The sequence below is a fragment of the Xiphophorus hellerii genome, chromosome 10 (assembly GCF_003331165.1).
Source record: "Xiphophorus hellerii strain 12219 chromosome 10, Xiphophorus_hellerii-4.1, whole genome shotgun sequence".
Classification (NCBI taxonomy): Eukaryota; Metazoa; Chordata; class Actinopteri; order Cyprinodontiformes; family Poeciliidae; genus Xiphophorus; species Xiphophorus hellerii.
Window position 1 is genome coordinate 17,276,099 of NC_045681.1, and position 15,847 is coordinate 17,291,945.

The 15,847-nt window shown below is 41.3% G+C and overlaps 1 protein-coding gene across 4 annotated transcripts in view; it reads left to right on the forward strand.

The window, feature by feature from the left end:
* The window catches only part of ankfn1a (ankyrin repeat and fibronectin type III domain containing 1a), an 83,019-nt gene that overhangs the window by 22,563 nt on the left and 44,609 nt on the right, over positions 1-15,847 (forward strand). For 3 of the 4 annotated variants that reach the window (XM_032574782.1, XM_032574781.1, XM_032574780.1), the window contains exons 6-7: positions 951-988; positions 15,165-15,290. In XM_032574782.1, coding sequence (XP_032430673.1) covers positions 951-988; positions 15,165-15,290 — 164 coding nt within the window. Of the gene's footprint in view, positions 1-950; positions 989-14,142; positions 14,747-15,164; positions 15,291-15,847 lie in introns of those variants that run through there. The other variant, XM_032574783.1, reaches the window with a different exon arrangement.

Here is a 15,847-nt window from a genome sequence, read left to right on the forward strand (position 1 = left end):
TCCCCTTATGTTATTACAGCAACTGCGTTGTCTCTCTCACTCTGGATAAAATGAGCTGCAGTTTGTGCTTATCCACATGCTCATTTCAGCCAAAGAGTTCTTTCAAGGATCGCAATAAATGCAGGCTGCAGCTGCGTGCTGCGCTGACATTCAGCTGTTTTCTCAGCAGTGCAGCGGGTTCAAGGCAGATTACTTTGTTCTCCCGGTGAACTCGATGTTTGGTGGGTTAAGTGGTTAGAGAAGCCCATGTGTGTGTTCTTACATTAAGTCTGCCTCTGCGAACAGACGTCCCTCTGTAGACACAATTGGCCCCCGAGGGCCCGAGATGTCCCAAGAGACCTCTGGCTGCACCTTTATGACTCCGGTGGTTTAACAGCACAGAGAAGCGCAGCTTGTTTTTAATCGTAGAAGTTGTTCAAATGAATCTTCTTTTTTTTTTATATATTTAATTTTGATTTGGTTTCAGAGCAATCTGATTTATTAATGTGAATCCTTCTGAGTGGATCTTTGTGAGTTTTACACTCTGAAAGATGCAGAATGAAGAATTATAGGAAAACTCCAAAGCTTTTTCTGACGTTTGGGAAACCATTCGGCAGACTGTCAGGATATAAGTGGAACTCTTTGAACCATGTTTGTCCTGAATGACTGATTTTATGTAAAGTGTCCAGGAAAGCGCTTTAAAAGTCCCTTCATTTCCTGATTTTATCTGACATTTTTCACTGGCGGAAGATTTTAGTTTGACTACAATGGCTCTTAAACATGAACCATAGCTCTCCCAACTGTGAACTGCTTATGTTGCTAAAATGAAATGCAAATAATTATTGGCTAAAACGGAAATAAACTGCTAAAAATAGCAGTTGTTTTCTTTTAATATGAAGCGGGTTATTAGCGCGGCCGCTTGACGTGATCCTGCACAGCGACTGATCATTTTCTTCCCGTTTTCTCCGCAGAGCCTGGGAACACCTGGCCGATACGACAGCAGGAAAAAGTGAGTCTCATCTCCTCCTATTTCTGACTCCGTTAGCATCACATTTCTGCTCGGTTTTTCATTATCCCGTTTAAAAAAAAAATAAAAAAATAAAAAAAAACCCTTCCCGAAGCCCTGAAGTAATATGTCCTGATTTAATAAAACAGGACTGATCACCTCTGCTGTATTTTTTTTCTTTCTTCTTTTTGAGAGAGTAACCCACAAACCAGATTATTTCACTGTTATTGCCTCCCATTTCCACTGCCTGAAACCAGGGAGCAGGTATTTCTACCTAAATGTATCAAACCTTCACTTTATTTTGAGAAAGTGTTCCAAAGGTTCAGTGAAATCCGCAGGTGATTCATCCATCTTCATAAAATACCCTTCACTGCTCTCTTTAAGCTTTACCATTACATCTTCCTCTTTCGCGTCTTGCCTATTATGACCAGCTAGAAAAAGACTTTGCTGCTATTTTATCATTCTGAAAGAAACAATTCATATTCTCCAAATGAAATGCAAAAGTGTTAGTTGATAAATGAACTCGACTAACACTATGGGAATATGGGAAGTGTCCGGTTTGTGTCCAGGAGAGGAAGTTGTGGCACCTGTTCCCATGTCTCATAATTACTGGAAAATAATTACGGGACTCCCCTTCAACACTATTGTTTTTGCACGATCTTGTAAAGCCCAACAATACAAAGTAAAAATAAAAATCTAATATACCTGAATCAATGTGGAATGTGTTTGCCAGGACCACATTTCTGACAGATATGTACCAATCCACTTCAATCTCCATCTCTACAAAGTTAAATGACTATCAGTCTTCCAATATTAGGCTTATTACGACATTGACTATGGATATTAAAGATTATTTTTGGTCACCTTATTCATTTCGGTGATATTTTCCACTTGTACCTGGGTTTTGGAGAGGGGCCACTGCTGTCGCGCAGGTCGAGGCGCAACCCTATTAGAAATCACAACAGTGCCACCAGCTGGAGACGTTGAAACCTTCACGAAGTAAATAAAACAGGGGAAAGCGCCTACGTCGTTTTAGAAGTAATAACTTCATTATGTCATCATTTTAGAACTCGGTATGTCCGTCTAGATAAAAATCCAGGTTCCTTCCATCATCATTTCCACTCTGTTGTTAGACATCACCGTGTCAGGTTGCAAAGAAAGCCAGGAACAAAATGGGCAGAAAGTAGATCAGCACCACGCCGCATCCCTGCACTGAATCAGGTGGATTTTAACACGGTGACTCCAGAACCAGAACATTCTGTGACTCCCACGCGGCTAATGCTTCTTTGTAATTCCGTAAATGCCGGTTTCCACGGAGAGCGCAACACATCAAACTTCACCCCGTGGGGTTTGCTTGAGTGTAAGCATGCACTTTAAAGCTCACACACACACTCAGACATTTAGGGGCCCGAGGTAGCTATTAACAATAATGGCCTCCGGCTACCGGTTGCCTTGGAAACGGAGGCGAGAGGAAACAAAGGCATGTTTGGAGGAGCTGATGAGTCGCAGGGAGTTCACATCTGTCTCCTGCGAGGTCCAAAGACGCTCCCTGTGCGTTAGGACGCGGTAATCCGCAGATGATTGTGGATGAAACCGTCGATGTGCCAAACTGCAGGTGGATTTAATCAGATTACAGGAGCTCTTACTCCTAGTCATGAATAAATGAGGACAAAAATAATCCCATTCATGGTATTTTGGTCCGTTTAATAAAACGTGTGGTACATTTAGGAGGGGGTAGAAAAAAAAGAAGCTATATTCAGCCATGCATGCAGCGTTAGTTTCATTGTTTGGTTTGCTCTGCTCCATTATTAAAGATCTAGAAGATGGAAGAAAATCAATATTTTAGCTTTGATAAAGATCAAATGTTAGTCATGGCAGAGTCACAGTTGCATCAACCAGTCGGCCGATCGAGAAGCTCCGGCTTCTTTGCCCGGATGAACTAAAGAGTTGTTTTTCTTGACACAGGTGCTTCCCTGCCCCCCCTTTCCGCAAATTGGAGCTTCGGCCGCAAAGGTAATAAGATCATGAGCAGAAACCAGACGTTCCTCTCACCAGAATCTTATGCAGGTTGAGAGGGAGACTCAAGTATTCACTGATTTCAGACTTTTGCGGGCCATTGCGGCATCCTTGGAGTCTCCAGCAGAACGAGTGTTGATGATTTTGCGGATTCTAAAGCTGCTCCTAAGATTGGTTGATGATTTGAAATGAGTAATAAAATTGGTCTGTGTTATTTGGGAGCAGTTAAAACATGTTTTGCTGCAATGATAGTTTTTTTTTTTATTTGCACCATCTTCATCGAATGGTGGAACATTTGATTGGCTGATTCTTTGTTGCAGAGGTGGTAACGTCTAACAATATGGTATCCAACGGGGCAAATGCATAGTCCCTCTACTGGGACTACGTAAAAAAATAAATCTGATACATAAGTGCGCCTTCTCTCTATCCTACACCTTCATTCATCTTATCGAAACAAACTTTTTTCAGATTAGTCGAACCAGATTGGTCAGATTAGTCATAAAACCGAACCTCATCTAGGATGTCTGCAGCTTTTAAAAACGCATTTTGTTCTCAACTGTTAGAAAATGCCGTGCTCTCGCTCTACATAATTAATTTTGACAGGTAGCATAAAAAGAGGTGCATTCAGAAAGTACCTAACACGAACTCGCACGCCTCACACGGGAACAACGAGCAGCGTCGGTCGTGACCGGAAGTTTTTGAGTCATGCGTTCATCAAAGCGACGTTCGGTCTCTTTCGTCTCGTGCAGAACTCCCAGTCTCTCTCTCTCTCTCTCTCTCTCTCTCTCTCTCTCTCTGCAGCTTTCTCCTCTCCTCTCCTCTCCTCTCCTCTCCTCTCCTCTCCTCTCCTCTCCTCTCCTCTCCTCTCCTCTCACCGCTGCAGCTCTTCGAGCTAAACCCGCAGCCACCCGCCTGGTAATGAGGCATCAGGCTTCATTATCAGAGTCCATGCGTGTGTCTGAAGGCTCGTCCTTTTAAATCTAACGGAAACGGAGCTTTGCTGCTGTTTCCAATTCACCCCAATCATTTTTTTGTTCTTAAAGTGTGTGTGGGGGGGGGAGGACTCTTAAAAACTACAGTGTTGCGTATTTTTTCTGCTCGTCTTCGCAGGAAATCTGAAAACTTGTCCGTCTTGGCACTTGAGTCATGTTTTTTTTTTTTTTTTTTTTGCAGTCACAGTGAGGATGAGAGCGATGGTGTGACCCATTTACAGGGACACGGCTCCTAACTCTACACTTTGTCCTCTTCTGCTCAGTGTTCGGCTTAGTTTGAGTCCCATCTGCTGTTTCAGGTAGATGCGCTCCAGTTCAGCCGTGTGTTTGAGAATGGAGCTGCGAATCATCTGCAGGCGGCGTTAAGGCAAACATATGCGAGTTTGTCGAGATGAAATGGAACCGAACGGATACAAATTAGAAGCTTTGAGGGACACCTTCGTTAAATGCCATAAGGTTGTCCTGATTTCCTCTTGCTACACTCTGTTTTCTGTGCACCAGCTTCTTTTATTATAAACAACTCGAGGTTTTCAGAATATAATTGAATAGGATGATTTGCTTAAAAAGATTTTCTGTTGATGTGGCCTTAAACTTGCCTTAACACCAAAAATAAATAAATAAATAAATAAAACTTCAAAAGTATTTTATAGAAAGCACTAAATTAATTCTGATCTGTTTTAAAAATTGATAGATTCATTTTTGGCGTGCCCTCGAAAAAGACACTTTCAGGAATTTAATAAAAAAATAGTTTTGGCGAATGAAAGCAGACAGCCAGAGACTTATTCTCGGCCGATCCAGGACATCTTCTGGTAATCTCCTTTGACGTACAATGCAAAGTCAACTTTGTAGTTTTACAAATAGGGTTTTCTAACTACCCAGGAGAGTCAGTACATATTAATGTACAAGAAATCAGCTGGTTTAGAATATTTGGCTGACAAACGTCACATAAATGAGCTGCAGGAGTACCTTGATTTTTCCAGGAAATTGTGGTGATGCAATTGTAACTATTGATGCAAATTCCGTCATTACTCATAAATGTTTGTGCGGACTTGCACAATTTTCACCAGTCCTTGTAACTTTTCTGCAAGTCTTACCAGTCTCGTTAACATTCTTTTTTGCTGTTGTTATTGTTGTTTTCTTCATTTCTGATCAATCACTGCAACATGGCTGAATTTTGACCAATCCCTCAGTCCGCTTCTAATGTAACTTCCTCTGTCACGGCGTCTCCTGAAAGCCAAAACTGCGAGATGAAAGAACGTGTGACTCTAAGCAGAAACATTTGCCTTATTGTTGAAAGAGCAAAGAGTCAGGAGACTTTAGACCGGGTTAAAATCAGCCGTTCCAGGCCTCGACGATCACAACAAACACATCGCATCATCCTGGAGGGACTGATGAGAGACAATTTTAGTTACTCAAACTCCACCCTTATACTCCTTCTGTCATCCTGTAACACCATTTAAGTTTTCATTTTAGGCTCCACTTCTACGAATCATCAAAAAGACGATTTTTCAGTAAAAGGTTAAAGAACAGAACCCACTCTGGAGCTCCGGAAGCTTCCCAAGTCGTGACGAGCCGCTCTAAAAGCTCAGAGCTGGAAGGTTCTGTGTTACCTGCTGCGAATCTGATTCAGCGTCCAAAATTAGGCTGATGCTGCTGAGGCAAACATTATATGCATCAAACAAAAATGAGTGTCTTAAAGCCTGTGAGGGCGCTGATTGGACGATCGGATCTCCCGACAAAAGGAGTTGGTTCAAGTTGACGGACTGTCCGAGTTCTGGACGTTTTTAATATACTTGGACAATTTAAACAGAGCAAGATTTGGTCGCTCGATACGGAGTCCCGTTGTTTCGTAATTTGAGATTACGCTCATCTCTTGCATCCAATTACATCCTCCAATGAGGAGGCTGTTTAAAATTACACCCTATTGGAGAGTTAATATAAAACTCACAGACAACAACAACAAAAAAAATGTCTGTTGTACTTGAATTTGACAGGTCATTTAAAATGACCAGATTATTCCATTAAAGAATGGCAAAAAGACATGAATGCTAAAAATGGAAAAATCAATTGGAATACAACCTGGGTTAACATCGCTGGATCAACAACCATCCGCTTCAGTTTTTGTCGTCACACATTTTAACACCTCAGAAAAGGTTCGTGATGAAGCCAGCCCCTCATCCATACACTGCAAAAACACAAAATCGTACCAAGTATTTTTTTCGTCTAGCTTCAAGTGCAAATATCTTAGCAAACTTGAAGTAAGACAAAACTAACTTACAAGTATCGTTTTAGCAAAATGTAGAAGTTTGTTTTAAGTGAATCATTTCTTAATATTGATGAAAAAGTACTAACACCACTGACAGATTATTTAACTCATAACCAGACATTTTTTCCATGTTATGAGTTAATTTATCTGCCAATGGAACTAGTACTTTCTCTTCAACATTAAGGAGTTATTTACTTAAAAAGAGGCTCTATATTTTGCTGAAAAGTTACTTTTAAGTTATTTTGTCTTATTTGTAGTGTAATAACATATTTGCACTACTAAACTATTGTTATAACTCGCATCATTAAAGTGTTATCTGGCGGCCATAAAGATTAGGGCTGATCTATGTGTTGGCAGAGAGGGTGGAGTTTAGGGTTGAGAACAGGTATTGTGAGGTGGTGGGAGGTGTTTCTGAGAATCTTTGAGCTGTTTAACAATGTAATGTCTCCCTTTTGTGCTAAAACAATTTTAAAAAAAAATTGTGTCTCGATGAATAAATAAATAAACAAACACGGCTGGGATTTCAGCCTGGGGACACTGAAGCAGGTGTTGATGTTTTCAGATCTCAGGGTGTGTGAATGCGGCGTTCCTCAGGGGAGACAAAGTGACTTGATTAGTTTCTAATTGGCTCCGAAGAGTTGGGACTCAGCCAGCAGTTCATCATCATCATCATCATCATCAGCAGCAGCCATAATGAATTCTTTCAGTTCCGTCAATTGATGGTTCATTCCGAGATTCCTGCAGCTCGGAGCGTCGGGACGGCAGGAAGCCGGGGATGAAGCATCTCTGTGATTGATGCGAGTCATTTCCTCGCTGTCACCCTCCCTCCGAGGAAAACTCCCACTCATTCGTAAACTCCTCCACACACACACACATACTATCTCCATTAAAGCAGCTTGTTCCCGGCTGAACTACAGAGTCGTGACAACGAGAACGCCTGATCAGATCAAGCAAACAGGCGAGAGGAGCTGAAGAGCAGCGATTCACTCTCTTAGTCAGTATGTGTGTGTGTGTGTGTGTGTGTTGCTGCTGCAGAACACCTCGAGTAGGAAGAGCTGCAAACACACACAATGACTTACAGAACCGGATCACTACACACCAACGGGAAACAGGGCCACGTTCTCCGTTTGAAATAATTAAACTCTCATCCGTTTCAATCGCGTATCTTAACTTCACAGAAACGTAAATTCGGTCGAGCAGTCTCATGAATTTGATTTAATGTAGTCAGGTTGCCGAGGGAACCTGCGGCGGCTTCCCGTTCCCTCCCTCCGTCCAAAGCGGCTTCAGCGGTCGAACTTTAAAAGCAGACCACGCTCCGCGCGACGGCATTGTGCGGAGCTGATCTCGTTTTCTGAGATCAATGTGCCATGTGTTAGATCTGAACTTACATCACGGTCTTGATAGACTTGAACCATTTTTACTTTGAATTTGTGAACATAAATAGTATTTAAGAGACCATACGTCAAATATTTCTTATTGGTTGTAGTTCTCAATGATTTTTATGACATTGTTCACATGTACAAAATGAGATGTTTGTTGTTTGTTTTTGTTTTTTTTTTATCAAACACGGTGCATTATGGCCAAACATTTCTAATCTGGTTCTGATGTACATCTTTCCAGAAGTTTCATGCTTCATTTGCATATCCGAGTTGCCATGTTCTTACATAGAAAAAAAAAAAGTGATTTTGCACTTCTACCTCTCCAACACAAAGCTAAACTTTTTCAGACTTTTTTGTTTTTAATTGTCAAGTCATGAACTTTAACACTGAAACTACCCGAGGCCTGCAGAACCACAGACGGAGATCCTGGTCTTTTATTATTTATTTTTATTTTTTTCTTAGTATTTCGGCGTCTTACTGTGGGATGAACCTGCTGCAACGTCCTCTCTTGGGAAGAGTAAATGTAGTCTCAACCTGTTTCCGTGTTATGGATATTTATTTTACTTTTTTTTTGGTAAAATGGTCTTGGCACTCCTCTCTTGTTGCTTCTCTGCTGTCACTGCTGATGTCTTGCCACCCAAACGCAGTTTTAAGTTTTCAGTTTGTCTTATTTTTATTTCTTTGGCCAGAAAATGTCAGCACATATACAAATGAACGCTAACATATTCGGCTCTGCAAAGCAACATAAAACTCTTTATGTTTCGCATTGATCGACGGCGTTTCGCAAACTTCGTTTTATTGACCCTGAAATGGAGGAACGTGGTATTTTCCTTTGGCTTCTTTGTCTCTCCGCTGTCAGCTTTTTCTCATTACTTTCTGTCCTCGGTTTGTTTTCCGTCAACTTCTGCAGATGTTTCAGCCAGCTGAAGGTGTAAAGCGTGCCTCAGATGTCAAACTAGTCTCAAAACGTCCTTTTTAGCAGCACATAAAACGTGATGCATGTTTTCATAAAAATAGCGTTTCTCGCCCAAGAGATGATTGAAGTAATTCTTCCAGCTTGTTTGTTCCCAGAAAACCAGAGATGCAGAACAAAAAAATATATATATATACATATATATATAAACATCAGTAAATATTTATAAGGGGTCGTTTAACTGTTTCTGCTCCCTCCTCACCTGTTGCTTTGGGCACCATGGAAACAAAATGCAGCAGCCAATGAGCCACTGGCTGCAGCCGACCAGGGGCTGGCAGGATGCCAGAGCATCCATTGTTCCATGTTTGTGATGTCAAAGCAAACTATTGTCTGGTGGTTTTGTTCTTGCTGCGGCAACTGTAGATCCATGCAGAAAAATAAATAAATAAATAAAAGAATTTTTAAAAAAAGAAAAAACAGGAAGGTTGCAGACATGACAGCAGAACCATCTGAGAGGGAGGAGGAGACCATGGATTTAACGATTCGTTCTGACCACGATCCGCAACAAAAACGGTTAGCGTCAGTCACGGTGTCTTCCTTTTTTTTTTTTTTTTTTCCAATTAAAACATCAGTCGGGATCAGGTCTCAACATTTGCAAACATTTTGTGCTCTTTCATGAACCAGTTCTTAGCAGAAAAAATAAGGTTTAGAGCTGAGATGAAGTAGGAGAAGGAACATTGAATAAACAAAAAAGGGGAGAAAAAAACCCCCCAAAAACTGATGAAACAAAGAAACAAAAAAAGAAAACCCTCTTCGGTGGAAAACAAGCCAATGCGTCTAGTTCATAAACTTTAATAGACACTTTACATAAAAGCGTGCTCTCCCTTGCCCCTCCCCCCTCTCGCCGTCCAGCATGCAATAGGCGCACTTTCTCTGTGGAGCACCTGAGGTCACACTGCATCCAGAGAAGCACAGGTCAATCATGCTGCATGCATCGTGATGCAGCTATGCCCTTTAGAAGATCATACCAGATTATTACCACAACAATGACACCAGGAGGGTCACATCTGCACGCTACAGTCTGCAGATTATTTTTTTTAATAATTTCTTCTTTTTTTTTTTTCTAGATAAGTACGGTTTCTGCCCCTCCACCAGCTGTCTCAGCCTCACTGTGGAGGCGGAATACCAAGTAAAGCTCGCTAACTCCCAAATTGCCTCATAAAAGTTCCAATAAAATCAGCAGAAGAGCAAGATGAGACAGGAGATAATATTTTTCTATCAGAAATCCAAGCTTTTTCTTTTGTTTTTGTTTCTTCTTTGTACCGAGTGCTTCTTTAGGTCTCTGCAGATCAACGACGGTGGTAGTTTTCCGCCGTAGGGACAGGGTGCAGCAGAGGGAAATGTACTCGTATTTGGACGGTCGGGGGCGGGGGGATGAGGCGTGTTGCAGTAAATTGAAGATTGTTTTGTGGCTTTTAGAGGGAGGAAAGAATTCAACAGAAATCAAGCACTGTAAATAAAGCGACGCCTCTTCCAGTCGCCGTTCTTCTTCCAGAAATAATCCTTAATAATGTCGACACTTTGTTCAGGCTGAATTCTGCTTTTAATGGAGATCATTAAAAGGTCAACAATGCGGTTGGAGATGTAGAATTTGCAATTTGTTGTGGTAATAAGACAACGGTTAGCAAGGTGCTTATCAACCATGTATGCAATCCAATGCTAAAGAAACATTTGACCTTGTTATGTGCTAAATAATAGTTTATTTATGGAACTTTTACTATATTACATGCTTGGCAGTCATATTGCATACCAAACTTGGGGCGACATGAAGTCATCGAAAGACCTTTGCTACAGAGTCGGGTGATATAGCTGTAATATTGTGTAAATTAATTATAGTAAAAGTCAAGTTTAGTCATTTTGGAACATCCTAAGACGTCCTCAAACTCCAGCGTTTGTAGAGTGTTGCCATCACTCTAGTTAATATTTAAATCATCAGTTCACATTTCTGTGAAGGTGTCACCTTGTCGAAACGGAAACGGTCCTGATTTTACAAAGGAACTCAAAATAATTGAGTGGTGATGCCGATCGTTCACTTTGCTTCTCTATGTGTCACTCACACATTTCGTCTTCTGCTTTAAAAAAACCAACAAGAAACAACACATCGGTAAATGGAGCTAAGCTAATCATCCAACTTCCTGTCTTCCTTACACAAAGCAGCTGGAGCGGCAGATAAGTCGGACAGAAAGATATTGAAATGCACCAACAGGCTCCCGTCCAGCTTCCAGGCCTTTTGTCTGGACTGCACTCATAAACGAAAACAAAGAGAGTCTCTGCGGTCCGACGGCCTCCTCCAGGACCTGCTGGAGGGTTGGCTGACCCGTTTAACGTTGGCTCCGCAAAATGCAGCAGCTATGTGAACACAGCACAGGTGTGAAACCGCATCACTGTTCAAAACCGTAGCCTTCGTGGAACAGAGGTGAAAACTTGTCAGTGGGGTCAGATCCGGTGTCAGTAAGCTGGACTAACTCTTCTGCCCTGCAGGCTCCTGATTGGTCATTAGTTTTTAACCTTATTGACCTTTAACCTTTGATCGAGTCAAATCACACTTTTCAGCATCTGATGCCTCTGGTGTAACTACTTTTGAATGCATTTTCTGGCTCGCAAAAGTTTCACTCATTTGTCAGATTACTTTTCTATTACATTCCTCCCACTCACAAAAATGATTTTATGATTTCTAAAAAACAAAAAAAAAATAGCAAACATACGTAGTTCTACAGATCATAGTCGGTTTTTCATAATCAAATTGGAGCAAAATTTGTTTCATCGTTGACAGCAAGTATTCATCTGTGGACATCTGGAGGTGAAAGGTTTCTACACATGAAGGGGAAACGGCGCTGTCGCCTGATGATTGAAGTTTTTACTATTTTATATCCTATAATTGCATATTTTAGACTGCGTGTGCACAAGTACTCAAGAGAAATAATCAGCAGGAGGAATGTGTGCTGGAGTTCTGGATGATAAGAAAAGCTTCCGGAAGATCCAGATTGGTCTTTCGGCTTTACAAAGCATGTCTGTAAAAACTTGTAAGTAAAAGAAAACGTATTATAAAAGACCGTCAGACACATCACAGCTGCCATCTCATCGCTTGATGTAAAACACGTTACATCAAGCTGGTTCACAAACGACTAAAGGAGAATTTTATTCTGAAGGATTCTGTCATCCTCTATGAAATTCGGTGGTTGAATTTTTTCTTTTCTTTTCAAGTGACGCCGAGTCTTGCGTGGAGAAAGCGACTTTCTGTGAACTAGATCCAGACATGATTAGGTTACATTGGATCGATGGTGGCTGTATAAAAATTTGAATTTTTGGTGCGTTTTTGACCAAATGTTTTGAGTCCTTGCTCACCGAAAGTTCCAGGAACTGAGTGAGACGAGATTTCTGCTCAGAAACATGTGAAGGTGAGAGGGACATCATTAGAAGCTGCTGCTGCTGCTGCTTGGAGGTGTTTTATTCTCAGTCCGAAGGACAGGACAGTCTGACACCGAGCAGCTGAGACCGGAGAGCGCTTTGGACTCTTGGACAAACATGACTAATTTACATGTCCTCTAAATCTGCAACAAGCTGTCTATCTGTTGATTAGATTCTTTTTTTAAAAACTCAAATATGAATAAAATCCTCTTTTCCGAGAACCAGGAACAGATGAGTGAGTTTGGGTTGAAGGGATGTGTGAAAAGCTGCAGGAACATAGCTTTTTTTAAAAAAAAGGTGTTTCTGCTGAGATGGATTTGGATGTTTTCATTTGCTCTAAATCACAACAACAAAGCCTGATGTCCTGTGAAGGTTATAAATTAGTGTCTGTGTATTTATTTATTTTTTTGGCTAGAAGCTAACGGTCACGTCGGTGCAGACATCATTAGGAAGAAGGACGAGTCTGGTGTTGGGATGTGAGGCTTCGTGCTTATTTGCTCCAAAAAACGACCTAAAACCAGCTTTTACTCCACCGAATACAAATAAGTTTGAGCACACGCAATTTTCATGTCTTATTAGTGTTTTTCATGTTACCCATCCGTTCCCGTGTTTCTTGTTGCATCACATCCCAGAGAAAGTTGGTCCAGTGTGATCCTTGAGATGTTTTGAAGCCATTGTTGAAGCGGTTCAAGTGTCATTTTGCCCCATTTATCTTCCACTTATCCAAGGTCAGATTGCAGAGGCAACATCCAGCAGGACAAGCAGACATCCATCTCCCCAGTTCCTTTAGTCATTTCAACTAAACCAGACACTCTCCTCTCCAAGACTTACACCTTTTACAACAGCGTCGTGACCAGAGACGCTAAGCCGTTCCGAAAAAGTCCAACCTGTAGAAGTGGCGAAAAGCTTTTTTGTAAAATCTCTTCTTTTTTTTATTTTTTGTTGCTGATAGCCATTTGGAGTCGACTCTAGTACTCCTTAAGGGTGCCTAAGAGTCACTCTCTGTACTGAACCGGTCAGAGTTTCTTCTCCAAAACCTTGGTGTAAACATTCCCAGGAAGAGGGAAAGATCTGAATCCTCAGAACCTGGAGAAAGCCCTGCGATATCTCCATCTCTTCAAAGATGTTTGTAGAAAAACTTGCAGAAAATCCCATGTCTTCCAAAGAAAAACATTTTTTTGTCTTCTTTTTTTTATTATTCAATCTACTTTTTTATTTATTGTCAGTTCCCTGATTTACAGATGAGACTTTTAAGTTCTTTTTTTTTGTCAAAGTATTGCTTTTGTTTTTTTCCTGTGGGTTACAATTAAACACGCAGTAAAAGATTGACAGCAATACTTATGATTTTAGACTGTCAGAGAAAAAGATGGGAGTTCATTTATCAAAGTCATATGTTTGCCATATTTTTCATGCATTTAAAAATGTCTTGAGTTCCACTCTAAATATTTAATTCAAAAAAATATTTCAATATTTTTAAAATAATTAATAAAAAAAAAAATTATCTTTAGCTTTCAAATGATTTAGAACGCTACATGTTTCATTTGTAAGCAGAATATTTAGTTCCTAACTAAACACTTAAATCTAAGCTAAATGTTTAGTTTTCAAGCTAATTATTCAGATTTCAAATTGCATATTTAGTTAGAATGCTAAATATTTAGCTTTCAATTGTATAAGTCTAAATATGTGGTTTGCAAACTAAATACGCAACTTTCAAATTTCATATTTAGTTAGATTGCTAAATTTTTACTCTGAAAACTAAATACTTAGCATCTGGCGTTAGCATTAGCTTGTGCTAAATATTTAGCTAAAATGGTTTTAACTAGTTTTAGTTTTTAACTAAATATTTGTCATGCTAATGAAATATTTAATTTGAAAGCTGAATATTTTATTTGAGGACAAAATGTTTAGTTTCCAACTAAATCTTTAAGTCCGAGCTAAATGTTTAGTTGTCAAACTAAAAAAACATAGCAAAAGCATAATCTCGACTGCTTGCAGGATAGTTGTAGCTCAAGTAATGTTTTTTTTTATTTTATGTATCATCTATTTATTTAGCCTATTCTGAATTTTCCTTTTTCTTTTTTACTGTAACTTTACAAACGGCACCCCATATATTTCCTAAGCATGTTCAGCTGCAGCTTTATTCTTTTCACATTTTACACTGTCTGAAGATACTCTCGTCTTACGAGAAATAATTGAATCTAACCAGATTCAAGCCTTAGAAATTTCATTGTTTCCGCCGCTCTCGTCCTTTTTACTGTAACATCCGTCTGTTTTTTGGGTTTTTTCCCCCGTTATTTGTCTTTCCTGCAGCGGCGTTCCTCTCTCCTTCCTGCGGAGCATCGGTGATCTCACCTCCTCTCACCGTCGCCTCCCCTCGCTCTGCCCCTTTTGTTCGCAGCCTTTTCACTCCACCGCTCCTCCTCCATCTCGTTCGCTCCCCTCCCTTGTGAGTGTGTGAAAGTGTGCATGCGCAGGCGGGCGGGCGTGCACGCGTGCCGATGCACCCGCTGGCGAACAGGTGTTTGAGGCAGAGCTCCAAAGCCAGGAGCGAATAGATAGCGCTCGCTCCCACCCTGGACCCGCTGTGGAGACTCCTCTCCTCCTGCAGAGATGATCCGGAGCACCGGTGAGACCAGCCGGGAGGCATCAGTCTGAGAGGTTTAACCCAGTGGAGGAGGCTGGAGCGCTGGGATAAATCTGCTGCTCATCCTCCTGCTGGTTCCTACAGTGAGTATGGGAGGAAGTTGGAGAGGATTCAAGCCGGGATCGGTCCGATTCTGCAAACTGAGTTCTGAGTGAAAGGGTGTATATGTGTGTGTGTGTGGAGCTAAAACCCATCGGTGAGGTCTTGCGTAGGACCCTCAGAGGATCAAGAGCTGATGGGTTTTTTTGGGGGGGGAGGGCTTGCTGCAGCAGTCTGTCAGAAGCGCGGGCTGCACCTGTTATGCAAAGACACTTGTTGAGATCAGAATTCATCCTTTAGTGTCTCCAGCGGGAGATTCTTTAAGCAATTTTTTCCCCTTAGGAATCTGAAAGAACCCCGTTTGGTCTGAGTTTTCTTCCTTTCTGTCTGGGGAGGGAATGCGAAGAGGGCGGAAGCCGTCGGAATTTGATTCCCGTCTCTTCCCCTGTTTCTGTGCGTCAGGTCGGACAGTAAGATCTCCCGCTTGGCTCAGCGGTGGAACCAGAGGCCAGCAGGAGATGCTGTGATCCGAGACCCGAAGCCCCTGTACCCCACAGGAATCTATCGATCCTCACTCAGCCTGGACAGGTGAGCGTACACACACTGATGCACACACACACCCCTACACGCACGTGCACACGCGTTTGCTGCTCAGAGTGCAAACTTCTGTTGCCGCGCTGGCGACGAAGAAGTTCATCCTCACTTGTGAAGACGTAGCTTTTTGTCCCCTGTGGTGCGCTCCGGTGATTTACATTCGAAGGGAACCGGAACGACAAAAACACAACATTTTCTGTTTGTCATCTCTGCATCACTTCAATGTGAGTAATCAGACAAAGAACACAGTGTTCTGCGTGTGGTGATGGAATATTCACTGTTAAAATAAAATGCAGCTCTTTCCTAGAGTTTATTTTAAGGTCCAGAAATCATGTGACATGTTATAGAAATCCTGGTGAAGGAAAATATTTGATTTTGTCTCCCTGGTGGAGATTCGGTCAACAGGACACAAAACTTTGAGTCAGCAGCTGAACATTCTCGCTTTGTAAAAATCACCTTATATAACTTTTGAGGAAGGAATTAAGCCGAATTTCTGAAACAACCCAGTCTAACAAGATGTTCACGGGAAACATCAAGCCAATCAGACAGAT